This window comes from Gasterosteus aculeatus, chromosome 11, assembly GCF_964276395.1.
Source record: "Gasterosteus aculeatus chromosome 11, fGasAcu3.hap1.1, whole genome shotgun sequence".
Taxonomy (NCBI): domain Eukaryota; kingdom Metazoa; phylum Chordata; class Actinopteri; order Perciformes; family Gasterosteidae; genus Gasterosteus; species Gasterosteus aculeatus.
This window is the reverse complement of record NC_135699.1, coordinates 14,935,364-14,962,466: the sequence shown is the minus strand read 5'-3', so window position 1 is coordinate 14,962,466 and position 27,103 is coordinate 14,935,364. Positions and strand designations below refer to the sequence as shown.

General features: G+C 43.1%; 4 protein-coding genes and 1 non-coding gene across 9 annotated transcripts; 4 read left to right on the top strand and 1 right to left on the bottom strand.

The window, feature by feature from the left end:
• The first annotated feature begins 434 nt into the window (after nucleotides 1-434).
• prr14 (proline rich 14) lies at nucleotides 435-10,153 on the top strand. Of its 3 annotated transcripts, XM_040190509.2 has the most exons (11): nucleotides 435-579; nucleotides 2,135-2,165; nucleotides 2,249-2,411; nucleotides 3,574-3,727; nucleotides 3,813-3,872; nucleotides 4,281-4,321; nucleotides 4,876-7,593; nucleotides 7,675-7,816; nucleotides 7,976-8,085; nucleotides 8,425-8,493; nucleotides 8,708-10,153. In XM_040190509.2, the coding sequence occupies exons 3-11, from the start codon at nucleotides 2,284-2,286 to the stop codon at nucleotides 8,997-8,999; spliced, it is 3,714 nt and encodes a 1,237-aa protein (XP_040046443.2). In that variant the 5' UTR covers nucleotides 435-579; nucleotides 2,135-2,165; nucleotides 2,249-2,283; the 3' UTR covers nucleotides 9,000-10,153. The 3 variants fall into 3 exon arrangements, with proteins under 3 accessions (XP_040046443.2, XP_077940124.1, XP_040046444.2); XM_078083998.1 differs by lacking the exon at nucleotides 2,135-2,165 and having other exon boundaries at nucleotides 441-579; XM_040190510.2 differs by lacking the exons at nucleotides 435-579; nucleotides 2,135-2,165; nucleotides 2,249-2,411; nucleotides 3,574-3,727; nucleotides 3,813-3,872 and adding an exon at nucleotides 3,969-4,190.
• On the bottom strand, nucleotides 9,797-12,565 carry LOC120827546 (uncharacterized). The gene is made up of 3 exons (XR_013451344.1): nucleotides 12,123-12,565; nucleotides 10,518-10,723; nucleotides 9,797-10,416 (listed from the first exon to the last, which is right to left on the bottom strand). It is a non-coding gene; the product is annotated as an uncharacterized LOC120827546 (transcript).
• rusf1 (RUS family member 1) lies at nucleotides 11,476-17,350 on the top strand. 2 transcript variants are annotated; one of them, XM_078083999.1, is made up of 14 exons: nucleotides 11,476-11,839; nucleotides 14,171-14,248; nucleotides 14,327-14,441; nucleotides 14,519-14,564; nucleotides 14,694-14,726; nucleotides 14,827-14,932; nucleotides 15,398-15,499; nucleotides 15,823-15,893; nucleotides 15,984-16,168; nucleotides 16,393-16,450; nucleotides 16,529-16,593; nucleotides 16,692-16,814; nucleotides 16,892-16,957; nucleotides 17,053-17,350. In XM_078083999.1, exons 1-14 carry the CDS (start codon nucleotides 11,720-11,722, stop codon nucleotides 17,136-17,138), a joined length of 1,254 nt encoding a protein of 417 aa, XP_077940125.1. In that variant the 5' UTR covers nucleotides 11,476-11,719; the 3' UTR covers nucleotides 17,139-17,350. The 2 variants fall into 2 exon arrangements, with proteins under 2 accessions (XP_077940125.1, XP_040046446.2); XM_040190512.2 differs by lacking the exon at nucleotides 11,476-11,839 and adding an exon at nucleotides 13,421-13,768.
• A 294-nt stretch (nucleotides 17,351-17,644) lies between these two features.
• On the top strand, nucleotides 17,645-21,978 carry LOC120827544 (uncharacterized). 2 transcript variants are annotated; one of them, XM_040190515.2, is made up of 12 exons: nucleotides 17,645-17,819; nucleotides 18,385-18,586; nucleotides 18,759-18,791; nucleotides 18,966-19,084; nucleotides 19,615-19,726; nucleotides 19,898-19,930; nucleotides 20,019-20,051; nucleotides 20,125-20,358; nucleotides 20,626-20,729; nucleotides 20,909-21,074; nucleotides 21,169-21,231; nucleotides 21,401-21,978. In XM_040190515.2, exons 1-11 carry the CDS (start codon nucleotides 17,755-17,757, stop codon nucleotides 21,211-21,213), a joined length of 1,146 nt encoding a protein of 381 aa, XP_040046449.1. In that variant the 5' UTR covers nucleotides 17,645-17,754; the 3' UTR covers nucleotides 21,214-21,231; nucleotides 21,401-21,978. The 2 variants fall into 2 exon arrangements, with proteins under 2 accessions (XP_040046449.1, XP_077940126.1); XM_078084000.1 differs by having other exon boundaries at nucleotides 20,626-20,744.
• Nucleotides 21,979-23,189: 1,211 nt separating this feature from the next.
• Nucleotides 23,190-27,075, top strand: elob (elongin B). The gene is made up of 4 exons (XM_040190548.2): nucleotides 23,190-23,365; nucleotides 24,917-25,051; nucleotides 25,459-25,567; nucleotides 25,740-27,075. The coding sequence occupies exons 1-4, from the start codon at nucleotides 23,363-23,365 to the stop codon at nucleotides 25,850-25,852; spliced, it is 360 nt and encodes a 119-aa protein (XP_040046482.1). The 5' UTR covers nucleotides 23,190-23,362; the 3' UTR covers nucleotides 25,853-27,075.
• Nucleotides 27,076-27,103: the final 28 nt, after the last annotated feature.

The following is a 27,103-nucleotide window of genomic DNA, read 5'->3' as shown; positions in this document are numbered from 1 at the left end:
ATAAAATATCAGGCCAATTGAAATATTCCTTTAATACTCTTCTGAATATGCAAAAGTTCCATCTGGAAATCTTTCATAACTGATAAAATGCGTCACTGAATAAAGTCCAGTTTTAGTAAGTAATTGATCTAAAGCAAAATAAATCCTCATCAAAAATAACCAACTCTTCTAGCTTGTTGGTTGTGAGAATCTGCTGTTTTTATTTCAATGTTACTTAGCGATGAGTCCAACGCCTAAAAGAAGTTAAAATGTTGGTCTTGGAGGGTTTTAAAGATCGTAGGCCGTCCGAGGACATACATAAAATCTATGTATATTTTTAATTGTTTTATTGCTACTATTTAGTTTTGTCATCGCTCTCCGCCCACGACGTCTCAAAGTCTCCTCTGATTGGTCAGATTTCAACAAGACTTTCCGGGCGGAACAGACCTCGCTCTGTGATTGGATGATTGGACCATCCGTCCGTCTGCTCGTCGGATTCGTAAAACGGATGAATCTGTAACTCGCTGTAAGGCGCCGTCCGGCATGCCCTGTTTACGGTGAGGTCGGAGCACAACCCCCCGGTCCAGCTCAACGGTCCTGGTGAGTGTGTTCACTTTGCCGTAGCCCCCGTAGCCGTCTGCAGCCAAAGTGCAAAACCGGAGCATGTCTATTTAGCGTGACCTGTAAGAGAGAGAGAGAGAGCTCCCGAACGTTGGGAATTCAAATGACAGCTCCCGGCTACGACTATTCCCCGGTGCGCAAACTGTCGCGTTGTGTTGCACGCCGTCTGAGTATTGGCCAAACCGGGCGGTGCTGATGGAGTCCCAACAAAGCTCCGCTCAGATGTAGCTGTAGTTCCGTGACGGAACAACGTCGTTGGCTAATGAGCGCGTACGTGAGCTCGCGTATAACGCTTAAAGTTTAAATAGGAAACTGTGTCCATTCCAGCATTTAGACCTCGCGCAGTTTGTGATCGAACCGCCGCTTCCATTCCTTTCTAATCGATCTATTAAAAACGGGTTTTTAAGTCGGGTCATTATTTTTATAAGCTAATCTAACATTAGTCAACGTAACGTGGACGGGCTGTAAGCATAAGGTAACTAACGTGAATGACTGCGAAAGAGCTCACGTTGACAACATGAGTGTTTTTGTTGGGGGGGGGGGGGGGTCTTCCTTCCCACCATCCTGATCATTGTGGCCATGTTGACTGAATGTAATCTCTATCTTACATGCAGCCATTAGGACACAATATTTCACAATATTTAATGAGTTTCTTTTCAGGTCCCGCGACAAAGTTACACATTGTTTACACAACTTTTATTATACATGTCAACTTTCTAATGGACCCCATAGAAGATCTCTGTCTCTCTCTCAACCTCTTTTGGCTTTGCCTGTTTATAAATATATTATTAAGTTAAATTACTCATGCCTGCCGTAATTTATAAACGTTAATCAAAAAATTTACTGAGTCTTGTTTATCGCTTGTTTACCTGATCTTTGCCACATCAGGTTTATGTCTCTCAGTGTTTTCATTATGTTCATTTGCAGATGAATTAACTGTTTGGTCGAATGTCAGAATGCAGTGAAAATGTATCCAGGTTTGAGTCTTCAAATGTCTTATTTTTAAAAATACAACTAAAAATATCAATTTATTATGAAACAGAAAACCTTCACATTTTTGCATGAGCGTTTACCAGCACGATTACCTTAATTGATTATGAAAATAGTTGGTGAATATTTTCTGGTAATCGATTGGCGGACTAATTGTTGCTGTTCTAAATATATTAAATTATTCCATTTCTCTGTTTTCAAAGCTGAAACAATTAGTCAGTTCATCTATTCAACAGATCACTATTTTGGTTGTCAAATAATTGGTTATAGTCATTTGTAAAGCTAATCAGCCTTAATTCCAGCAAATAACATGATTTGATGGTGTTCTAATCAGTCCAAAACTCAAAATTATAAGGCCAAATGTGATGGTGAATTGCTTATCTTTTGAGTTTGGACTGCTAATTAAAATAAGAATAAGACATGCAGGACTCCCGTTTTTAGAGAAATGTGACTGGTATTTTTGCACTATTTTCTCAACCTACTATATACGGTTTCAATTTTGATAAGTGAAATTATTAAAAGATTAAATTATTGCACTTTTCAGAATATAAACTGCCAATCCAGGGATCAGAAGAGTAAGTGAAGCTTCATTTTAAAAACCTTTTACGAAGTCCCTTCATACCGATTTGATGTCCTGCATGTTTGTTGTTATTTACAGACAAGGACAGACAAGAAGAGCGAGAGAGCAAGGGGATGTTGACTCATTCCTCTGACTCGCTCCATCAGATTGTTTGTCCAATGGATGAACATGATATTTCCCCAAACAATTTCTGTAGTGAACCTCCACCACCTCTCCTCCCCCTTTCCTCCGTCACTCCCAGGTATAGTTGTTGTGGCACTTTTTGCTTTCTTTTGCCGTAGGTTTGTATTCCCTTCCTTTGCGTTTTACCCTTTTATGCGTTGCATCATTCACAAAGTGCAAGGAGTACATTTCTACGGACAATGTCCATTAAATGTGAATTTCCCTTTGTGTGGGGATTAGGAAAATATGTTTTCTCTCTTGGATTCCGTCTGGTTTTCCGCTAGTCATCGTGCAGATTGTCTACAAAACGCATTGTAGCCTCGGCAACTGATTACAAAAGACTAAATTGTTTTGTGTTTTGTTTGTGTTGTCTGTCCCCAATGGAGACGAGCAGCACAAATACACCAAGGCAGCCTGCAGCACTAGTTTTGAAATAGCTGCTGTTTGAAAGCTTGAATGTCGATGCAAACAGTCCCACCTCCAGTTTAAAAATGATTGTAATTCTTTAAGTGCATCTGTTCGGTGCAGTCAAAACATATGTAAGACATATTTAGAGAGTTGGGAAGTATCCATCAGTTCACGTTGTGCATGTAATTATCTCAGGAATCAGGAAACATTTATTTGCCAAAATATGCTAAACATACAAGGAATTTGTCTTGGCGGTTAGTGCGACAGTAGACAGACAGTAGAAGACAACCGTGCACAAGTAATAAAATAAAGTAGAATGAAATGCTAATGCAATGGGTTAGTAGAATAAGGCTATGGGTTAGTATAAAACAACCCATAGCCTTATTCTACTAACCCATTGAAGCCCATTGAAGCAGATGAGGTTATCCACATGATTGTTCACTTCTCAAAATCTAATCCTTTCTCTTTTGGAACGGTGTTCCGTCGCCATCCTGCTTAATCAGAGCCGTGCAGTGCACTGCATACAAAAGTGAACATTAGAGCGTGAATGTCAAATATGATTTGTTTGCAGTTGTGAGCGACTGTTGTCTGGTTTGTGAGCGATCAGCAGCCTGTGTCAACACAGGGACCCGTTCCGTAGGCTGCATCACGTCCATTATGAGAGACGTATTTAGCATATTAGTTTGTCTTTCCCCACCATCCGGATTATTGTGGCCATGATGACTGGAGGTAGCCTCTGGTTCTGCATCTGTTTTAATCTTACACGCTAACATTAAGACGTTTTCCTTTTTATATATAAATACTGCCTATTGACTTAAATTCCTAATCAACAGCTGTGCAAAAAATGGGATCTCGGGAAGCCGAAAGAGTTGTCGCATTCAAGAGATCAGGGCGCCGCCCCCTAAGAAGTCGAGCAACAGAGTGGCTCAGAAACCACTCCGACACAATCCGGCCCCCACCAAGAGACCAAGGGAAACCGCCGACATGGTAGGAGCTTCGCTTCACGGAATAATGAAATAATCTTTTCGGGCGCCGTCGAGTCACTGCTCACGCGTCTCTTTCTGATTTGTAGGTGTCACAGGCCAAGCAGCAAAGAGTCGAAGGCAGCCGTGCACATGAGGCCCAGGAGGAGGTCAGTCCCGTCTCTCTCCCCCCGCTCGCCGGGTGTTCCAGCGCTGCAGTGACCAATCCTTACGCGTAGCAGCTGTTCTTTGTGTCTGGTTGTGTCAACATTAGAGACCGATACAGTGAGTGTTGATTTGAGGGATTCTAATCCTCCTTCACGGTCTGCTGCATCCGACGCAGACAGGCGATCCAATGTCTTTAATGTGACCCAGTAAAGGAACAAACGGGATGGATACAGAATCCAATGTGCCACTGCACTGCCGAGGTGACCCACTACCAGTGTTTTAGGATCCACACACGACTGAATGGAAATGAAATGGCTTGGGTATATTTATTATAGAAGTACCAAAGACTCCCTTTTGACGCAATTTAATTTTCTGAAAACGACTTTAACAGTTTATGTATATTTTTGCAGGATGGGTTCGATGTGAGATTTGAAGCAGAGTGCCGAACTAAGTAAGCATTGTAGCAAACTCTTCTCATTTTGTGTTTACACGGTAATCATTTAGTTGATTTAAATCAAAATTGACATTGTGTCTTTTCTTTGACATTTTCTAATTATCTTAAACCCACTGAGACACAGAGCTTTGTGTGTGTTGACTGTGGTTCGTAAGGATGTGCAGGTTTGTTCAGTTTGACGTAATGTGAAGTGGGTCAAAAAGTAACAAAGCAACATTCTGAGGACGTTACATATAACTTGCAGCTCTCTCTCACAAGCAACGTGAATACCGTGGTGCTCATTCCTGTCTTTTGGTGCTACTGTAATGCATAAAGTTGCATAAACTAATGCAGGTAAGCTTGAAGTAGTTTTCGATATGAGCTGCATTATAAGGTTTGTGAACAGTGGGAATAGATGTTTGGATCTTTTTAACAGAACTAGAGAGGTCGGAACGCATGAAACATATATCCATGCTTTCTATCGTTTTATAGGGACGTGGTTTTATTTTACACAATGACACATTCTGCCTTCTGGTTATTTCTAATTTCTCTTTTTATTCATCTTCATTCAGGCAAAGCGACCAGAGGGGCCCGGAGACTGAAGTAAATGTGGTTGAGCGTTGTGCGGCGGATGCCACGCGGCCTCTTGACACCATGGAGACGTTGTCCATGGACACCATGGAGACGTTGTCCATGGACACCATGGAGACGTTGTCCATGGACAACGCGTCCCCCCCAAAGGGATGGGTGATTGGACCCTTGTTTCAGTCATTCAGGTCCAAGATGGCCAGTTTCACAGAGATCGTCATGACACCCGTCAAGCTCTTCAGAGCCAACAGTCCGCCACCATTCACGGACCTTCCAGACAAACTCGACGAGTTGGAGCTCGAGGCCGCTGGAGCGTCTGATGACGAGCGCTCGCAGCCGAGTGACGCGTGTCCTCCAGGAGCACAAGATGAGGGGGCGGATCCGGAGAGGCTCAGCGACGTGCAAGCGGCCCGAGGCGCGATGACTGTCGCTCTTTTATATTCAAAAAAGTTGTCGTTTGATGAAGAGTTGCCAGCGCACGGCTCCGAACAGGTGGGCGGCTGTGCAACAACGCAAAAAGAAAAGGATTTGCCTGATTCTGTGCCGCTAGAACGCCTGTTACCCAGCAGCGTTCCCGAGGAAGCGTCAGACTCTGGAGGGTCCGTCAACGCCTCGATATTGTTGCAGCCCTCTCTCAACGTAAGTGCCTCACGTGAAGCCAAGTTAGAAATGTCTGGTGCTGCCGAGGACCGAACATGCCGATGGACGGTCCCGCTGAAACAACTGTCAGGGAAATGTTTAGTAAAGAAAGTTACCTCTAAGACTTCCACATCCAAAGTAAAAAAGGAGAAGTCTGCGGTCGGTGATGAGCAGGTTACTCTCATGAATTCAGTCCAAATTAACAAAGCTGATTCCAGCTGTTCAGCGCCGCCCGACACCGTCCGTCCTCAGCTGGATGTTTGTGAAAGTAGGACAATAGAAGATATGGATCGCCCCGGCAACCTGAGAATCTCGAATGACCTCGCTAATGGAGGGACAACGAACCCTTCTTTGGATCCTCCGCTGCCAGATTGTGAATTAAACCCTAAAAGTTACTCCGCTTCATGTCTGGGGAGAGAAAAGAGAGGAGTTCAACTGGACTACCTCTCCAAAGACTTGATAAAGAAGAGAAGACAAGAGCCATGGAATGTGGCTTCGGGTGTCCGCATATTGAGACCACAGAGAAGAGAAGTTGTGTCGACCACCGTAGTCCATCAGGGAGAAACTCCGAAGCTTGTCGAAATAAGCGAGTCCGTTTCAACAAGAGCAAATAAGAAAGGAAGCAATGGACCGGAAAGACTTGCTACAGCAAATGAAACCGTTTTAATCACTGAAAGTTGCTCCCTGGATAAAAGCAGCGGTGTGTCTGAGAACAACCTAAAGGTAAGCAGCAGCCGGCCAGCGCCCAGTGGTCCATGCAAAAAGACAAGAACAGGCTTTAGTAAACCCGACGTAGACATCGATAACCGTATGGAACTGGAACCCAGCGTGGCTGCCGCCTCGACGAAGCAGGCGGAGCAGGAGAAGCTGTCAGAGGCTATAATGCCGCTGCAGGGCACGAGCAAGCGCAGGAACATCGGCAAGAAACCAGTCAAACGGAAATCCCCGAGCAAATTTGGCTTGATTGCACAATCGGACGGCACTTTGTTTACTGTCTCGCCAGCACCATCGGCGGGGCCGTTGGATCTCCCGCCCGCAGATCTGAACGTTCAAAAAGAGGAGAGCTCAGAGAAGGGGCTGACCATGCCGTCCAAGAGAACCAAAAAGCATTTCCGAGTTGCTGCTTCAGGTGGGAGTCGAGTGACCGGAATCCGTGACCTTCGTCCGATAGCCAAAGCGAACCAGACCGATGAACGCAAAGGTAAAGTCTCAATGCACCCTGTGTATTTTGAAATGACACCTTTTGAAAGCAATACCCCACCTGTTCCTTCGTCCTCCCGGCCCAACGGTTCTGCACAATCAAATCATGCCGCTAAGCACGCCGCCGATGGGAGCGAGGAGAGCGCTGCTGCTGTGTCGGATGAGTTATTTCCCTCAGACGCCTGCAGCATCAGCGTCCCTGGGTCTTCTGCACGAGGGGTGAACATTAAGCCAAGAAGAGCAGATAAAAAAAGGAGAAGATGCCAGGTTTTGCACAGCAGTGCGTGCGAAGGTGGCGAGGTGACCAACGCCGCCGCCGTGGACGCCGCCGCCCCGGCTGCAGCGAGTTCCCACACGCAGGGAAAGGACTTGTCGAGGCGCCTGTTGCGCAGCTACTCCTGCCCCGAGATCCCCTCCCTTCGTCTCTATGACACCCCCTCGCCTTCGGCTCTGCATTCCCCCCATCACGGCAGGCTCCACGCAGCGCAGCAGCACCGGGCCCACCACGCCCACGAGTCCCTCCGGCGGGCTCGTCGCCACACGGTCTGCAGCGTGGAAGTGGAGAGGGAGATCGCCCCGCTCTGCCTCCGCAAGGAGGTGTACCCGTCCAGGAGGTCCCTCCCGTCCGCCGCAGCCACCCAACTCCTGGGGTGGTCTCCCAGTCTCTCTCCCGGCACCTCCCTCGCCGCTCTGGCTTCCAGCTTCCTCTCCAGCCCCCTGGCTTTCCTCTCCAAGAAAGCGAGCCCCGGCAATCCCGCCCTCGCGTCGTCCTCCTCCTCCGCCGCCTCCTGTTCTCCGGTGCCGAGGGTGTTCCTCTTTAGAATGGACTCGTCCACTTCTGCTGCGTCGGACTACAGTAGCCGGTAACGCTCTTTAATATCGGTTAAGATATATTTTGCGGTAGTGGCGGCGATGCGGAGCTGATATTAGCTCTTGTTTTTTAGTGGGAATCCGTTGGAGTGCGAGATGGAGAGAAGACAACGCAGTGAGGAGGAGGACGACGGCGAGGACACCAGTTCGTCCAGCCAGGAGTCTGAAGACGTGGGGTTGAGAGAGGAAAAGGCTTTGTCCGATTCTGAAATCAGGGTATACTTGATTTTCCTTTTTAAAAATATGATCAATAACACTGTTATCAAGCATACATTTACTTTCTTTCCTGTTACAATTTTGGACTGTTTATTATGCTGATATCAGCCGTTTGCATGCCGTGGCATTTGTAATTTATTTGATTACATTTCATTACAGGTGGGACAAAAGCATGAGGAACGAGGAAAAGTGTCATCTATAAAAATTCGGAAGACTTTACCCAAACCTCAGAACAACCTGACCCCCATGGGCCTGCCCAGACCCGTCAGGTAAGAACCAAATCACGTATTTTAACTGAACCTCACCACTTTCTACCACTCTCTGTCCCAGTAGCAGAAAAACACCAGCTCCTAAACATTGATTTGTATTTGGTGCCACACTAAATGCATTCCCCCCATCATTTATAAAATAAAAGTCAGTGAATTTAGCCGCGTACTCCTCCTTTCTGGATCATTGGCCGACAATAACTTACTTCCTCTCGATAAAGGTTCCCTGTTACTTTATTATAAAGCTTTTAGTTTGAAGCAACAAATTAATTTATGTCAGTCTCAACACATTAAACGCTGATCAATATTCAGACTGATGCCCTTTCTCATGTTCCACAACAGGCTGAAAAAGAAGGAGTTTAGTTTGGAAGAGATTTACACCAATAAGAACTTCAGCAAACCCCCTGAGAGGTAAGGACAGTTTCACAACTTGGACGGTAGACGTACGTTTGAAGATTAATTCAAACACCTTAATAAAATCCTTTTTTTGAAACGCCGTGATGAGACTAATTTAGAACTCATCTGGAGGTCAGATCGTTGCCTTCTATCAAACGGTCGACATTTAGGATTCTCTGCTGACGCGTTAAATCACTCGCTGATTATTCATTTGTTACTCCGGTTTCAGCCGGCTGGAGACCATATTCGAGGTGCCCCTCAGTCGGCGGGACGGGTCTGAGTCCTGGTACGGCCAGAGGCGGGTCAAACGATTCCTGGAGTTCCTGGATGCCGGCGAGGTCAGAAAGCCAAAGAAGCCCCTCGTTGGTGTTGGAAAGGCAGGTGTCTCGTCCTCCAGGACGAGACGGGGGGCCTTCCCCAAAGACGAGGCGTCCCTCTGCGCGCGGGATGTGGACTCGCTTCTCTGTGCCAAGCTGGATCAGCTGACTCTGCTGTTAATAGATGATCAAAAAGACAGCTGACGGACGCTTCTTGGAAGGCCTTTGTTTGGCCGCCACTCAAAATAAACACTGCGAGTTAACTCCGTTTCTCCCTTATTCTCAACCTCCGTGTCATTTGAAGAACTACGTTTTGATGAGGTTTTTGTAACATTTGCAGCCTTTGAGTCTCAGAACGACGCATCAGAGGATGCCAACTCGTGGAAGTTGGTTCTAAAGATGCCGGTCAACCGTCCGTTTGTCCCCTGGCAGCTGAGTGAAACGCTCCTGGTTCAAACATGTGTACAGTAGCATAACAAGTTCACTATGTCTTTGTTTTCAGTCCTGGGACTAACTCTCCCTGAGTGAGCGGTGACCCTCATCATTATTTTAATTAAATCCATAAAGGCAGCTGTTTTATTAAATGCTGAGTATAATGCATTTTACGTACCGGAAAGAGATTTGTATTCGCGGTTGGCCTTTTGTACAACCAACTTTTTGTCCATGATTTATGGTGTGTGAAGTGTCATTAAGCACTCAGTCAGCTCAGTTCAAATCTTACTTTATTCGTGTGAACTTTGTGGCTAAAGAGGTTTTTGTTGTATGAAAAACAGCTTGGAAACAATATTTTCAGATTCCACTGCTGGTTGGCTTCAGATTGCTTGTGGTTCTCTGGATCGTTTCGTGCCATATATATATTTGTACTGCGAACGTATCTTCTTGATAAACTGTCTATGTATGTAATTTTTCTTTTTGGTCAAATTTCATTGAGGTTGCCTTAACCGTAAGAGGTTTAAATAGCTGGGTTTGTAGATCCTTCAAACAAATCAAAGCACAAAGTGTTTTTCTTGTGAAATAGTTTTGTTTATATAAAAGTACAACAGCTTGATACATTTGACAACAAAGCTAACATGGTAACATATGGCAATAAGATCAGGGCCTTCACATGTAAAGACCCAATCATAGATCTACAAGTTAATGTCGGGACATTTTAGACAGACGGAGTAATTTATTAACTTGTACTGTAAGAATATGTTACCCTTAAGGATTGGGTTTGTAATGAAGATTGACATTCTAGTATTTTAAATATAATGTGTCATGTCCCAAACTACAGGTACCCCTGGATTTTTATATTGTTATTTGGATTTGTCCTTGTTCATATATTGTTGAATAAATATTACAGCATATAAAAAAAGAAACACGCAAGAGTCGTAACATCTGTGCTCATCCTTGACCTGCTTCAGTGTGAGTACAAAAGGGTGGACCGGGTCAGCAGCCGGGCCGTGTGTGTCCGTGTCCTGGCCCTCCATCAGTCTCCCAGAGTGATGAGATATGAGACCAACATTAAGAGGATGGGCGTTAAAATCAGCACGGAAACCCAAACCACGATGGAGATGATGCCGAACTTCTTCGCCCGCCTTGTAAACGCCGCGGCTCTCTCTGGATCCTCCTCCCGCTCCGCCTGCAGAGGTTACAAACAAGAGCGCTTCTTAGAATTCAACGTGAAAGCGGCGAGGGGGATCCGCAGCTTTTAGGCTTTGCCATTTTTGACTCAAATGGTACCTCGACCGAATTTGTCAGCGCGCTGATTCCGATGCAGTTGATGCCGCAGATGATGCTGCAGATGGCGAGCTTCCGGTGGTGCGGGTCATCGCAGCGGCACCATCTGGAGCTGGTTGCGTAGCGGTTCTGCCGGGCGGCTGCACCCATGATGGTCAGTGGGACATCCTCAAGCTTCTCTTCACGTGTCCTAGGAGATTTAGACATTTCTGCAACAACAAAAAGATATTAAGAGTAACCAGTTTTGACAAAAGGCCGCTTTAAAAACCTACATTTTGAGTGAGAAAAGTTGTTCACACTTGTTTTTTTTTCGAGAAAAGGGACTTTTAGGTCACTGGTTTCATCCTTTCTGTGGGAGTTGAGGCCTGTAGGTTCGCGTTTAGTTCTTCTCAGGTCAGAAGACTTTGACAGACTTAAACGGGACACTTTCTCACTCATTTCTCAGGTTGCACTTTATTTCTTTTTGTTTCGTTAAGTGTCAGACTGCATAAGACTGGTGTCCCCCTGCGTGCTGCAAGACAATGCAATGTTTTACGACATTACACTTAATAATTAAACGTCCAATGGAAGCCCATTCCCGCCAAAGAACAAGGTCCTTTAAGTCATAATAAGGATAGTATCTCATAACTATCACATAGTCGTGTCCTGACTTTAACTGAGATAGTCACATTATGAGATACTGTCTTAAAGGCGACAAGAATGCCCTTCCGTAACTTCCACACAGGGTTTGGAATTTGTTAATGATTTTTTTTTTTAAATGGCTCTTATTAGTAAGACTATACTTTGCCCCTCCCTGTTAAACCAGAGTTAGGCTTTTTCTTTTCTCAAGAACAATGATGAATCCTTGCGGTTGTAATTTAACTCGGCTCAAAGGGAATTTCCGGGAAAAGTGTTTCCTCATAATTTTCTTGAGAAAACGTGTCGCTTCCCTTAAAGCGTCGGCCCTGTGGTCCCGGCTGCTGATGTGTTTAAAACTACCACCTTGTACTGAACGTTTACAGGCTCGACCGGCCGGTGTGAGTTTGATGGGCCCGTTCTCTGCAAGTGCTGGCAAGAAAAGACACTCCGGTCAAAGAATTTAAAAAGTAAAAATCCCCCACAAGCCTAAACCTGTTCTTCACAATTCCTCACACGGACGACTCTTTGTGGTGAGCGAGTTTGTCTGAGCTGGCTGCTTTGATCATCTAACGAAAAGGAGACATTGAATGGCGTACCTGTGTCAAGTGTTCCCTGTCAACTGGACAAAAAGACAAGAGGCTTGGAAAACGTGTGACTCTCTCGTAAAAGAAAGTGGAAATCCTGCTTGTCTGAAAAGTTGTCATGAGGTAATTAATCTCTGATTCGATCAAAGCGCAAATCTCTTTGGGACTGGTTTAACAATGTGTCACCATGCAGTGCTCGACAGGCCCGTGAATCATTGGTAGTGGCTGTTAGGAACCCGATTATGAAATGTGTGTTAAGAGAATGATTTCAGAAAGGTTCTCTGTTAAGGAGTATACATCTTAAATACATGTCACATTCACCCAGTGATGCACTTTCAACACAAACATCGTTCAACAGTACACTTTAAAGCACGAACCTGATCGAACTTTAACTGACAGTACACACCTTCAGCGAGCGCTTAGTTATCCAGATGATCCAGAATCAAGGTCCTATTGAGAATCTTGAGTCTTGTTGAGTCCAAACAAAAAGCCCCTTTTCGGGTGTCAACTTTCACGTGAATCTTTTTTTTTTCCTCCTGAAAGTTTTGGTTTTGGTTTTCATTGTCCACACATGGTCTTGTCAGTCCGAGGCCCGGCGCCGCGGAGACCCGGTGCTGTAGAAGTTGTGGAATGACAACTTGCTGAGAAACTCAAGTCGGTGAAACTCTCACGCCCATCCACTGTGAAGTGTTTGCCCTCGTGTTGCTCTCTGTCCCTCCCACCTTCGCCACGGCCTCCTCTCTTTTTGGTTAGTCACCTGCTTAGCACAACCTTGTTCTCTCATCTTCACGACACTGCATTCCTGAGCATTGGAGTATCGTCTCGCCTTGTTTTTCTACATTGTGCGAGGAGGATGAGCGGCTCTCGTGTGTTTTTATCTTCCAAGTAACGGCCTGCCGCTCAGTCACTTGTAACTCTTTGAAACGAGCAGTTCTTGCTCCTCTAGTTTTTCTAGTCCACTGCCGCCACACAGCTTTATGACCCAGAGATAAGACATAATACTGCCCATTTTGCTCAGCCACTAATGGCTACCTGGCGGCATTTGTTCACGGCTGACGCCTCCCATTGTTCAGCAGCCTTCAAACCGCCAAAACTAACTAGCATTGTCTTGTTAGGTAATAATAATGTTGGTTTATTCTCAGAGTAACAAGGTCTGCTGGATATTTTTTATCTAAATGGATCGGCCGGACAAACAGAGATTACGATAAGAGTGCGTGGCAACTGACTTCAAAACAAGGGCCAAGTGCCTGTAAAGTGATCAGACCTGCCAACTTAGTTTAATAATTCAGGTTTGACCCTTAGTATGATTGTGAACCCCCTCAGAAAATATCAGTACAATCTTGTGTATAATTTCAGAATATAAGTACTTTAAAGGCTCATTCATAAGCCTATTTTCCTCTAAATTCAGATTAGATTTTAAAGGAAAAGGTAAATTGTTACAAGGTCATTTCTATTCAGAATAACAGCTGTCAACGTGAGAGTGCAGCTCAGACAATCATGACATTCTAATGTAGGTTTTCAAAGTCAAAGTCCCTCAAAATCTCCTAATCTCCAAGATATCTATAAAGTATTTTTTTTAACTATTAGTAATTGTCTTTCTTTTGTAGAATTTTTTTTTATTGTTTAGCATTCATAATATACATTTATTATCAGAAGGGTCTGTCTGTGCCTGTTTTGGGCATTTTATCCAAGCCCCGCCTTAAACTCATAATCCACCAATGAGGACTCTCCAAACACTGAGGGCGGAAATAAACACGGAAGTGTTTTGAGAAAGCGAGAACGACACGTATTCGGTGCGCATTTTCACCCTGTACCTGAGCCAAAAACAACTTAAATTGAATACATTTCAGACTGCATTACATTTCAGTTTGTTGGTTTAGTGTTTCGGTCCTAACGGTCTGAATGGAGAGAAGAAGAGGTGCGGTTTTGGCCACGGAGCGATATGGCAGTGCAGAGTCCTGGAAGTATGTTGCAAAGGATGCAGTCATGGAGAGGACGAGAGATGCGAGTGAAGGTGTATCGAGAGGAAACTCTCTTTTTGCAGTTTTTAAAGTAAGGCTTAATCATTTCCACAAAATGAGGTACAAATGAGGTTTCATATGAAAGTCACGTGTTTCAGACGCAAAGCAATGTTTTTAACCAGTCCAACTAAAGGATGGAAAGTGAAAAAAATAGCTCTGAGAAACAAAGAAGCAATCACCTGTGATTGGTAAAAGAATGCGTGCAGATTTAAATAGAAACAGCCTTTATTTTTATCAGTATTTTGCTTCAAGTGCACCCAATAAATGGAAGCTTCAATCGTTAAATTCTTCTTCTTTTCAAATGTAAATAATGCACCTGGAAACTGAAGTATACCGTTTTATACCTCTCCAAATAGCCGGGGAATAAGAAATACATCAACGTAACAGCTTCATCAACTTCTCCTCAGACTCACATTTTGACTTTTGATTTCAGTGTGTCTTTCTGCCTCAAGGCTACCCAGAGAGCGTCAGTGATGATTACCTGCAGTACCAGTTTTGGGATACTGTGCAGGTAGAGTAAATGAAGCACTAAACACCAGCGAGATCATCGGCATCAGATCAAATCTATCCACCCGCTCTCTCGGCTCAGGCTTTCTCCAGCTCTCTGTCAGGGACTCTGGCTACTCAGGCTTCTCTCAGAGGCGTTGGTGTTGGAAACCAAGAGGCAACAGTAGCTGCAGCCACAGTCACCTGGCTACTAAGAGGTTATTAAAAATACTCCATGCCATAGATGCATGTTACTCTTTCATGTTGAGTGCAAACTAATAGGTTTTCCCTGCAGATGGAACTGGCATGTTGGGAAGAATACTCTTCGCTTGGCAGAAAGGGTAAGCTTTTATATATGTCATTAATTCAATGAAATTAGAGTTTGAGGCTACGGTAATTTTGCTTATTTGTGCTCGTCTTTCACGGATGAAAATGATTCTTCATGATCAGTTTCTTTGTCTTTGCTCCAGGAGTAAACTGGACTCTGAGGCCAAAAAATGGAGGTAATCATTGTATTCAGGCAGTAGATTATAAAATAATTGGTTTGTCTTCTCTACTCATTATTGCAAACCTATTCAATGTTGTCATTTCATTTCTTTCCAGGCTTTTTGCTGATGTTCTCAACGACATCGCCATGTTCATGGAAATATTGGCCCCATACTTTCCTGGTTGCTTCACCGTGATTGTCTGCACAGCAGGAATATTCAAGGTAAAAAGGAACAATCATTTAAATCATTTTTCTTTATGAAGAAAAAAACCTCAAGATTCACCTTATTGGCTTTTAAAAGATGAGTAATTACGTAAGCGAGTCTATAATAGCTTTTTGCCCATTAGTAAATGTATAATTATACACCCAAAGCCCACAAACAATTCTAGTAAATTAGAACTTCCAAAACATTAACTCGACAGCCTGTTGATCAGACTGCGTGTTTATTTTTGCAGCACTCCACCCAATCATTATTAACGCAATTTAAATGATTGAAATAATTAAAGCAATCAGTGGCAATTCACAGGAAGCACTACAAACTGTGATCTGAGACAAACAATCGTACTTGATGGATTGTCCAAATATCCTGTTGTTGAACTTCTAAACCCTCAATCGACTTAAATATTTAGGGCTTCAATATATTTCTTGATAAACATGAGCTCACTTGTGTGTGTTTTTCTTCCACAGTCTCTTGTTGGGGTGGCGGGCGGAGCGACCCGAGCGGCTCTGACTGTTCACCAGGCTCGCAGAGACAACATGGCCGACATCTCTGCCAAAGATGGAAGTCAGGTACTTTATGACCGGGAACTGTTTATTGTGGAGAAAAGCAGAGTGAACCGTGTGATAACTTGTGATGGAGAAGGAGAAAGGTCGCGCCTGCACAACACTCTAATGCCTACTACATCTAGTATCTTGAGGTGGCATATCACAGTTTACATAATGTTAGTACGATAGACATTTTTGACAGCAAAAACTCAGCAATTAATGATTTTATTATGCACAGATGTGCTTTTCCATGTCTGAAAGTCTTCCTTACAAAAAAGTTCAAAACAGCTGTTTGCACTGCTGAGTTTAGATTGATGATGGCAACTTTATGTCTATATTCCCTGCAGGAGACTTTAGTGAATCTGGCTGGACTGCTGGTCAGTTTGATGCTCATCCCCCTCGTCACTGATAATCCGATGTAAGTGTTGTTATAGAAATTGTAAATGAATCTCAAAATAAACGTTTCAAAATAATAAGACTTAGTCTTCACCTCTTTCCGCCCATTCAGACTGACCGTCAGCCTCTTCTTTCTCTTCACCGCCCTCCACCTCTTTGCCAACTACAAGGCGGTGCGCTCCGTTGTCATGGAAACGTTGAACGAGGCCCGGCTTTCGATTTTGCTTCAGCAGTACCTGAAAGACCGAAGGATCCTGAGTCCAACGGAGGCCAATCAGAGAGAACCGGTTTTATTGGGTAATTTCCAGACACCTGGTCATAGTTTCTTCAAGTGTCCAACTGTTAAATGCAAAGATTAAAAAGATAAATATAAATATATATATATATATATATATATAATTCTAGTATTGTATGTCTTATTTCTTATTTGTGTTGTGTTCAATAAATGTAGTGTAATTAATATTTGTATGTACTGTTCATTTTGTATATTCAGAATGATTCATTATTCTGCTTGTTGACAGAGTTTAGGAAAACTGGGCCAATCAAACTTGGAGTGAGGCTACAGGAGGTTATAGAAAGGTAATGTGACGCTTTCTTATAGAATAAAAAATGACACTCAACAACACAGATTAGTGTAACTTTGCTTATGTTTTGTAGCCCAGAGGATCTGACTTTGGCTTTGAAGGAAAACACCATGCCTTTCCTTGTGGGAGTTCGAAATGGTATCTTATTTCCTGTCCTCCTCCACAGAACATAATGTGTTTAAGAGCCATATAAAATACTTTGGATGTTACCTAATTAATCTGCTGATTCCTCTTAGGCTGTGTTTGTGTTTGTCTGGCACCGGAAGCATCCGTGCGTGATGAAATCAGAGCCATGTGCCAGGCTGTGTGGCTCCGGAGCAAGTTGAGCATCCCAACTTCCAGAGACCCTCCGATGCAAAGTGAGCCTTTTCCTCCCTTATGTTCATTACAATTTTAGCAGTTCTTTCTCTAATTCACAAGATTTTATATTTTAAAGGTAACTGGGAGATGGTACATGAGAGTCACAAGCTGATGGACACGATTTTCAATCCATTTCTCAAAGGTGAAAACATACACAAAACTACTTTAACCTAATCACCAACTTTTTCTTGTGTAATTACCAATAGAAAGCATCATCTTTTACCAATGTCATTTTAGGTGTGGAAGCTGCAGGATGGGACATCACACGGACTTTACTGGACTGGGATGAGTGGAGGGTCGAGTGGAAAACAAAGAGCTACTGAGCTCTGACATCTGCAGTTTGCATTGATTATCAGCGTTTCTAACGTTGATCAGACACCTATGTTTTTATGTATCCTTTAATTCATTGTGTGTATTATAAAAGGAAAAGAATATGTTTTCATGAAAATATTTCGATTTTTTTACAGGTTTTTTATGTAAAATAAATGTACCCGAGTACAAATGTATCATACGAATAAAAGTATAACTGACTGCTCTTCTGTGTTTTATCCATTGGGTGACGTCATATTTCAGTCATGTGCAATTGAAACGCCACGAAGAAGAAACTTCCGTTGATGAAACTATTGCATCAAGTTAACAAGATTGTGGGGTAGTAGCTGCACTTCCGGCTTGTGGATCATTGACAAATACCGTTGAATATTCAACCGCAATGTTTTATACATGACCATCAAAGATATGCACTTGTTTACTACCATCTACTTTGTAATTATCGTAAGATTTATTATTTTACTTGATTTACGCGTAAAAATATGTCATTATTTTGAAAGTGGAGAGCGGAAGTTCTGGTTGTCTCATTGCTGCCTTGACTAGTCGCTCAGACAACAATTGGCAACAAAATCTGTTAGTTTGGATGCACGTTTAACAAAATTCTGTTTTTAAATGGGACGATACAAATGTGCCTACGACTGCGAAAGCTCCGGCGAGTCGGATGTGAAGTATTTTAAGTGAGTATTAATATTTCCCACTTAGGAACAGAACCAACTAGTCAAGCTAGCTAACATGAAGCTAACAATAACATCAACTTGGATTAGCATATGAGTTAACCACTCGCTGCTGTTTTCTGTCCGAGTGTTTTAAAATTTTAGGGTACTACGAATATAAGATAAACGAAGGATTTGCTTCACTTCTCCATTCATCATTGAAACGGTGGAGACAGAAGGCAGACAGTATGAAACAATAAAATGCTCCTCATCGATGTTTACTTGTCTGCTCTTTAATATCAGTATTATTATATGTAAATTAAATGTACCTGAGTACAAATGTATCATACAAATGTATCGTGGCGATAGTTAAATTGGTCTAAAATTAGGTGGGGAAAAAAAACGTATAAATAGATGGACCTTCATGTTCATACCGTTATATATGTGGCTCACATCCATCACATTAGTAATGATTGTTGTAACCTTTAAAAACTCCTGGATATTTACCAGAAATGACAGCGGTTCGTGAAAAAAGGATGGAAATGTGTCCCACATTAAAGCATAACGCACTGACTTTTAAATCCTACAGATTTCCCCTCTACAATCCCCGAAAGCTCAAGAAATGGCTCAGCAACATGAAGTTGAAGGACTGGAACCCGAATCGCTTCTCCGTGTTGTGCATCAATCATTTCGAGGAACAACACATCGACAGGACGGGCAAATGTGTGAAGCTTCGGGAAGATGCAGTTCCCACCATATTCTCATCTCCTGGCAAAACACAGAAAAGAGAGGTTTGTTGGTGGTTACTCAGTGTCGTAAAATGAAACATCAGCTGCCTTTTATAGAGTGGAAAAATGACTTTCAGAACCAGCTGCTTAATTAAAGAAATTCCTTTTTATCTGCATCATAATTATCCAAATAAATATATCACATATGATTACTGTCGCTGACCTCCTGATGTAGGCTTCCAGTGACCCAAGAAGAAAGAGATTCAAGGTAAGAGCATATAACATATAACATTTCATTTTTTTCTGTATTCATGGAACCGTTGTGAGCAGCCTTGTGTCTGGGTTGTACAACAAGGAACTTAACACAAATAAACACCTTTACTTCACTCAAGCAACAAAAGTATTCACATAAATGACTTGTTTCTCTGTTGTGTGAACCCAGTCAGCTGGTGCTAAAACCTCACGGACAAGTCCAGCTCCGTCTCCAACGATCACTCCTTCCACGGCAAAGAGAAGAGCCCAAAGCGAAGAGCCAAGCCCGGCTGAGGAAGAGCCTACTGGGTATGTTATGCTTTACCAAACTCTCCGCCGTTTATCCTCACGTTACCGCCGGTCGGCAGCTTTTCATCACTTTGTAACACGTAGAAAAATGGTTTTAAGTACTTGAGTTCACATTTTTTGTGAGGTGCACGTGTTCAAAACACAGATGTCATTAACAATAACATTAACTATCACGTAGGGCAAAGTAAAAGTGACACATCAAAAAATTATTTTAGCTTTAACTTTTATAAATTATTTAAATTATGTTGTCAAAATAAAATGAATAACAGTTCATCCTGAACGGTGATGATTTTAATTCACATGAACATGTTGCATTTTTTAACTAAATTATATTCAAAGTGTATCATAGTCCTGACACTCTATTACAAGCAAATAATAGCTTTTTAATTATTCTGTATATTCATGCACGCCTGAGATTGTCATCACTGTGAGGAAGTAACCGATCAGTTCCACTTTCCACCTTGTTTTTCTGTATTTGGTGTTATGTATCAAGTTTGAACCTGTGGACCTTTTGATGGTTTTATTTTCAGGGACAAAGACCCCCAAACGTCACATGACAAGTGGAGGATTATAGTAGATGAAGGACTGATGAAGATAGAGTCATTTCCACACTTCTTCCATGGAGATTACTGCGCACCACGGGTACATTTTGTCGTACATTCAAATTTAGTCTAATTAACAATCAACACATTATTATTAGTTGATTATTTCATTATTGATCGGTTTATTTTTAGCACAAATCATACAAATGAAAGGCTTTTTGTATCTTTAGATCTAATTTGACATCGTGTAATTTATCACATGCTCCAACAGGGTATTCAGTGGGCTCCGGATGACGATTTGAGTGTAAGTCGTCCTCGTGATTTTGTCTTTTACGCTCTGACTTCTATATTGTGAAGTATTTTGATCCGGTGCTTGTCTGTAATGTTCACAGACCGAGTGGGAAGCCTCGGAGAAGGTGATGGAGGTAAGTAACGACACAGGTACCTGAACCAAAGCTACGATGGCTGCGATCCTCACTGTCGCGTCGCGGTCGGCAGGTGAAAGAGCCGTGGCAGTGGCTCGGTCTGGACGTCAGGGGGCCGCTGCCCCAAACGCTGAACGCACACCGCTACATCTTGACTGTAACGGACTACTTCTCCAAGTGGGTGGAGGCCGTGCCCATGCAGTCGTGCCTCCCTGAGGACGTCGTGAAGAACGTGGTTGACATCATCGCCCACTTTGGGTACCCGATTAGGATACTCTCCAGACTGCCTCATGGCATAGTCCACAAAGTGAGTGCCTTGGTCATTGAACTGCTCCTGTAATTTGTTATAAATGGCTTAAAAGAGCTTGAAATGTGCTACTTTTTTGCATCCAAACAGAAGTAGGGGAATCAGCCTTTAAAACCATCTAATGAGAATTTCTGTTGAGTGACAGATGGTTGGGTGATGGGGGGGGGGACACTTTAGGTTGCCGCATATTTTGATTTGTAATAAACATATTGTGTCCTAATCAGCCAGTGTCTGACATAGACGTGTGTCAACGTGTTCCCGTGTCAGATCAACAGAGAACTGAAAGATCAGCTGAAGGTCACCGTCGCTCTCGTCGTCTACCATCAGCAGACGGGCACCATGGATTTAATCACGCAGCAACTGATTGACAGGTCAGTTCTTGGAGTGTGAGTATGATAAAATTAGATGTTACCTTAATGCGTGTTCCAGCTTTGTCTTAGTCAGGTTTACGTTGTAGCTCCACTTGTGTGTCCTATGATGCGTTTCTTTCTGATGGACGCACTGCGGACACGCCTCCGGTCATGACTGTGTGTTTCCTGCTCGTTAACAGGATGGTAAGCGATCTGGTAGAGGAGCACGCGGCCGACTGGGACGTCTACCTGCCCGCCAAGGTGTTCAGCCTGTGTTTCAGGGAGCACGCGAAGACCAAGGAGAGGCCCTTTTCTGTGCTGTGCTGTAGGGGACTGGAGCCCGTCCAATCCCCCAGAGGACTGGACGTACGTGTAGCTTCTGGACATTCCAGGTTGGATGAGCCTTTGTTTCTGTAATGCGGTGACGTGACCCGTGTCTTCTTGCCTCTCTGTTCTACAGTACGCTTACTCCAAGATCCAAGAGAGTGCTTTCGTTATTCGATAGATATCTACAGTTTATTTGGTGAGTTGAATATACGTCTTTGTGTATAATATGTTTATATTTAATTTAACTTTCTCCATATTTCTGGGTAAATGGAATCTTGCTATTTCACATGGTATTTTTCATTTGAATTACCTTCTCTTTCATTTCGCTCCACTCATTTTCTCACTTGTTTTTTCTTACTTTTCAGGCCGATGGATGTGGAGTTCGGTACGGGTCTTGTTTTTATTAACACATTGGGGAGGAAGAGTATTTTCCGGTCATAGAAGCGTTCTGACTTTGTCGAGGACGGCAATGGAAAAGTGCAGGAATTCTTCAGGCCTTACGGCCACACGGGGAATGTTTACATCATCGGTCACTCTGCCAATGACATTTCAAATCAGTTCAGTCCAGATTATGTGTTTCGACCTGTTTCTTGTACCAGTATCAGCACAGTGGAAGTGCGTTTTCATGCTCGTATCATTGTTTTGAAATTCATCTTTCATATCAGACTGCCACATATTACGTCAATGTGTCCTGCTAAAGTGATGCTGGAAGAGCAAAAGAAAATGAATACAGGTCTTTACCAGATAAGAGATCTTAGTTTAACCTTTAAACATTTAAGTTATAAGCATTTATTTGTACTCTGGGTGCTGTGGCTGATTTTCGGCCTTGTTCCATCAGTGTTTTGTGAACCCGATGAATCCTCACCCAGTTCTCTCAGTTGGCAAATCCATCTCTCTGTATATGAAATGTAAAACATGTAAATAAACATGCTTTAAATAAGAATTGTTTTGAATTTGTTGTCATGCTTATTGTCAGTACCAACTTAAAACTTGTGTGTTCACACAAACATGCAGAATGCATATTACATGAAATCATGCAAAGATAAATTTTAGCCCCGTTGTTGACGGAATAAAGTGTTTTGGTAAAATGAATGTCAATCCTAAAACAGGAAAAAAAAAACCTGATCTCTCGCAACTTGATGCTGCTCACTTGCCCCACTGCCCGAGGACGTCCTGTGACCAGTAAACGGGTATGGCGTCGTAGGTGCAAGAAAACCAACATCACCTGAAGTTGGGGTAAGCAGTCTTTTATTTAAGCGCTGTTAACAGGGGAAATGAGGAGGGCTGGCGGTACCAAAGCAAAGAAAAGATCAAAATGCCTCCCACCCCCTTACCTGTCCTATCTCCCGACAAAAACCACTAACTGGCACACTAACAAGGCGCCCTAACCAACCTTACAGTAGGTGGCCCAGCCAGGTGTAGCTAGTGTTGTTAGACAGGAGAGTAACCCTACGTGCAGGTATGTAAACTCCGGAGCAGGCCTAAACTACTCATCCCCCTGTAAGAAAAAGAACAAAAGAAAAAAAACAATTAATTGAATACACAGTAAACCAAATCACCAGAACTAAATAACTACCCCACCATACACCAGCACTCACATACACACAACCAGAGTGACACCCACCCGGGTGAAACAAACACAGGGGTACATATACTGACAGAAGGGCATGATGGGATTGGAGATGAGTGGAAACAGCTGAACCGGGTAACGAGAGTGGGTGGAGCCAAGATGAACGGAGATCATGGATGATCAGTACCACCTGTATGAACACACACACGAAACAGAACACATACCTATACACAGAACAGGGGACGTAACAGTGACCATAGAAACAATGGTTCTAGGTTTACAAACTATGCAGAGACAAAGTACTTCATCAGAAAAGATGCTTCCAATTTGATTTACGTGATGGGTATAGACGCATAGAAACAAACCATTCATTTAATAAAGCGGTAGGCCAAGGATGTAATAAGTTATGAAAACAACAACAACAAAAAATATGCATGCACTTGATATGCTAAGGATTTAAAAATTTAATTTTGATTACTACTTTGTTTATTATTTTATATTGTCTATCTTCTATTTTTTCATAATAATAAAAAACATTTCACAATCTCCCTGCGTCCTACAGAAAAAAATTAGAAGAAGAAGAAGAAGAAGGCGCAGAAGAAGTAGAAAGAGAAGGAGGAACGGGAGGCAGCGCCCCCTGCCGGTGCAGTGGAGAGTCGCGCCTCGGGCGGTCTGATCTGATGCTGCTGTGATCTCACAGTTGTCGCTGTGCGGTGGAGGCGTTTTTTTTTTCCTTGTGTGCAGCCAACCGCAAGAAATGGTGAGTGGGGAAAACGCACAGAGCTCGAGATGTAATGGCCCGCTGACTCGTCAAACTTAACTTTAATCGCTCAACAAAGTCTTTAAGCTTTAAAATGTACCCTGTCGGCAGCGACACCGGGCTCGTCACATTAAACGATCACCCAATAGCTGATGTCTTTGTTTAGCTAACCCTTGCTAACATTGGTTACCTTCCTTACGTTGGCTAACGTCAACACTGTGTCTTACGCTTGTTGGGCATTGCTTTACAATGCCTGGGTCGAAAGCTTGATTGGCCCTGAGGGGTTTAGACGAACGGGCATATACATGTATTTTGTTTTAGACGTATGACAGCTCAACCGGCAAACTTTGCTCTGATGAAATGGCTAGCTAGCCACGAAGAAGCTAACCAGCAGAAGTTGTCAGTACCTGCTTCATCTCGGTTAATGTCACCATATTAACAGCATGTAATTGTATTAAATAACTTTATTTTTACAGGTGAATAAAGCCAGTTTAACGTTAGCCAACAAAACGTGTGTTTTGGTAGGTGACGGCCCGGGAGCCGGGCCCGTAGGGAGCTACTCCGGCTAGCCGTTGGTTAGCTCACGTTAGCTCCTTGTGACGCTAACTGGCAGCTGCCGCACCGTCTGTCTCTAAAAGCCTTAACTTAGCCGTGGTTGAGACGTTGTCGTTTGTTTAACGGGGCTTCTCATCTCATTCCCCCAAGTGCTGTCACTGCCATGTTCCTCACTACTGCTGACAGGCATCCCAACCCTCTAGAGTTATCATTCATAGTTAGTCATTGTCTGTAATAAGCTGAAGTACCATGAACAAACCACAGATGATGAATGCATTTGCAAGCAATGGTGCACTAACAAGCAAACCTTTCCTTATTAAAGTTAATTGTGTGTTACAGCCACGTTGTCCCTTTGCAGAGCATGTGTTGTGTATCTAAGTCCCATATTTGTTGTTGTAGAAGTGCACACTTCCAAACCAAGAACTTATTTTCAGGCATGATGACGCTGAAGATGAAATCCTCGTGGGGTTCATCGAACGTGTGATTTAGTACTTTCTGATCATCTTTATAGATGTAGTTATTACATCTTGTCCAATGAAAACCGGGTATTTTTGTGAAGAACCAACGGATGACCGCTCCTTGATCTGTTGAGTCATCCTACTCCACTACACTTGAAATGGAGTATATTCACAGTTTGGTACTAATAAAGGAGCTGAAGTAATCAGCAATCAGAAGTTTTCTTCTGGTGGTGCCAACAACCACTTTCTTGAGGTTTCACTCCAGAAGAGTAATTAGGAATTTCTTACACCAAAATTATCTTTTTTAGCTTGCAGGTTTAAAAATGACAATGGGTTATTATTATAGATGCAGCAGACTTAATTGTTGGTTGGTTGTTTAGCTTTACAAAGACGTGATTAATTTCAGGTGCAATGTGCACTATCACGTCTGAGAAGAAAGAATTTACAAGGTCTACAGCGTTTTAACTGATGTAAATATTCTTGGGAGTCATCAATGTCTCATTTCCTCTCTCTCCTCCGTCACTCGATCTCTCTTCAGGATGTGTTTCTAATGATCCGACGTCACAAGACGACCATCTTCACTGATGCCAAAGAGTCTACCACAGTTTATGAACTGAAGCGCATCGTGGAAGGCATTTTAAAGAGGCCCCCTGAAGAGCAGAGACTTTACAAGGTAAATCTCCCGTCTTACTCGTGAAATGTCCGTTTTTTTTTATTTTTATTGTTCCTCTCACCCACTTTAGCATCTTTCAAGTTAAAATACCAAATCTTCTCAGGTTTCAGCTTCTCACATGTAAATACATGTTTTTAAAGGATGTACATCATTACATTTACTCAATGGTTGCAGGATTCTCGCGGCTTAAACCTTCACTGACACTAAATACAAAACATGCTGGCTCAGAGCAATGCAAGTAGATTCATGACAGCGTATTGTGAAACTGATGAATCCTCCCCCAGTTCTCCCAGTTGGCAAATCTGTCTCCTAAATTCCCTCAGACGCTTTGAACACCATGTCGTGTGGAAATGAAATCATCTGCTTGTCCACTACATTTCTCTTTTTGTATGAATGTCCTTCCCCAGGATGAAGTGATGCTCAATGATTGTCAAACTCTTGGAAATTGTGGCTTTACAAATCAAACCGCTCGACCTCAGGCCCCAGCCACGGTGGGGTTAGCTTTCCGTCTGAGTGGTAAGTAGTTTACCCGCTAATCAGCTCCACGTTCTGTCAGTGTTGTAGTTTTGGCATCACCCCTTCATCTGTTTTATTAAGTCCCTCTTAGCCCAGTCTGAGAAGAGCCGGCCTGTTTTGAACGTCAGTAGCTCTGATTTCCTGTGATGCATCGCCTCTCTGTCACTTTCAGATGATTCATTTGAGCAGCTGAGAGTCGAGTCTTTCTCCACCCCCCCAGAGCTCCCTGACGTCATGAAGCCCCAGGACTCGGGCAGCACAGCCAACGAGCAGGCTGTACAGTGAGGGAGGGGGGCAGGGAACCGACGGGGCTGCACAGGGGGTCGGAGGGTGGATACACAGGGGAGGGAGGGGTTAGATTTTGGAATGCCCTCACGGGTGAGTTTTACCTGGCCGACGACAGATCTTCAGTGGGGCACAAACAATTCCGAGCACGGATTCCCCTCGTGGTAAATGAGAGGGCGAGCGTTTTCAAAGTGCTTCATTTGTCCTGAACTCGGCCAACGCATGCTAGATAATTGATCATTTCACACAAGACCCTTCAGAGATACCTGGCGGACTTGTCACGACACTGTCGGTCATGCGTGGGATTGGTAATGGCTGAACATAAGAAGTTGTACCTCGTATTTAATTAATTCAACTCTTTATTTAGGGTAAGCTTATTGCTAGTTTACCTGTTTGTTTTTTTTTATTTTTTTTTATTTTGCTGGCTTAAACGTGGGAGTTAGATTATAAGGTGTGACATTTTTAGGCTTTTATGTTTGTGTGTTTCTTTATTAAACTATTACTAGGATTCAACATGTTTTTTGGTCTTTGGCCCTGGATATGTGTTGCAACAATAGCTAGGAATTTGTGGATTTCTAAGTTACTATCTGTATTTCAAAAACCTTAAACAATATGATCTGAGATCAAATGGATTCAGGTGTTAACAAGGAGACCTGGCATTAAGATGAACGTTTCTTGGTACTTGACCTAATCAGTAGTTGTAGTTTTCCTACAGTAGCTGCTCACAGATGTTACTGAGACTGAACGCACCCAGCTGTGGGTATCTACAACACATGTGACGCTGGCGCGGACCTCCAATGTTTGATTGTAGCCGATGACATCTTAAAGATGTCCTTGACTTGAATCGGTGTGGCTAATTGAAAGTAAACCCAACGCGTTTTAAGTTAAACAGGTAGTTTGTCATGTGCTGAGATGGGATCCATGCCTGTCCGCAGCGGGCTGCACATTTGACCCTCCGATGTTTCCCCATTTAGCTTTAGTTCAAGCTGCAACTTGTGTTGTATTGTACCCCATTAATAGAGAAATAAACTCCTGCACATCAAGTAGAAGTCTCATGATCACTGGGTCCCATGATCTGGAAAAACTACAATTTAAAAACTAAACCCTCTATTAGTTACAACATGAAATTGTTGACATTAACATTTGCAAATTGAGGCTGTTAAACAGTGGGTCATGATCAAAGTTGCACTTGTAACTGATTTAACATTAAAACAACTGTTTTTTACCCCTGTGCACTGTGGTGTTTTTCAA

Excerpts from the sequence above, each read along its gene's own strand:
- prr14 (XM_040190509.2), top strand. The coding sequence starts at position 2,284 with ATGTTGACTCATTCCTCTGACTCGCTCCATCAGATTGTTTGTCCAATG. Across the intron at positions 7,817-7,975 it reads TGTCCGATTCTGAAATCAGG|GTGGGACAAAAGCATGAGGA; the intron begins GTATACTTGATT and ends ATTTCATTACAG. Across the intron at positions 8,494-8,707 it reads TTCAGCAAACCCCCTGAGAG|CCGGCTGGAGACCATATTCG; the intron begins GTAAGGACAGTT and ends CTCCGGTTTCAG.
- rusf1 (XM_040190512.2), top strand. The coding sequence starts at position 13,619 with ATGGAGAGAAGAAGAGGTGCGGTTTTGGCCACGGAGCGATATGGCAGT. Across the intron at positions 15,500-15,822 it reads CTGCCAAAGATGGAAGTCAG|GAGACTTTAGTGAATCTGGC; the intron begins GTACTTTATGAC and ends TATTCCCTGCAG. Across the intron at positions 16,815-16,891 it reads CAGAGACCCTCCGATGCAAA|GTAACTGGGAGATGGTACAT; the intron begins GTGAGCCTTTTC and ends TATATTTTAAAG.
- LOC120827544 (XM_078084000.1), top strand. The coding sequence starts at position 17,755 with ATGGGACGATACAAATGTGCCTACGACTGCGAAAGCTCCGGCGAGTCG. Across the intron at positions 18,587-18,758 it reads GCAAAACACAGAAAAGAGAG|GCTTCCAGTGACCCAAGAAG; the intron begins GTTTGTTGGTGG and ends CTCCTGATGTAG. Across the intron at positions 19,931-20,018 it reads CTCCGGATGACGATTTGAGT|ACCGAGTGGGAAGCCTCGGA; the intron begins GTAAGTCGTCCT and ends TAATGTTCACAG.
- elob (XM_040190548.2), top strand. Across the intron at positions 25,052-25,458 it reads AAGAGCAGAGACTTTACAAG|GATGAAGTGATGCTCAATGA; the intron begins GTAAATCTCCCG and ends GTCCTTCCCCAG. Across the intron at positions 25,568-25,739 it reads GTTAGCTTTCCGTCTGAGTG|ATGATTCATTTGAGCAGCTG; the intron begins GTAAGTAGTTTA and ends TGTCACTTTCAG.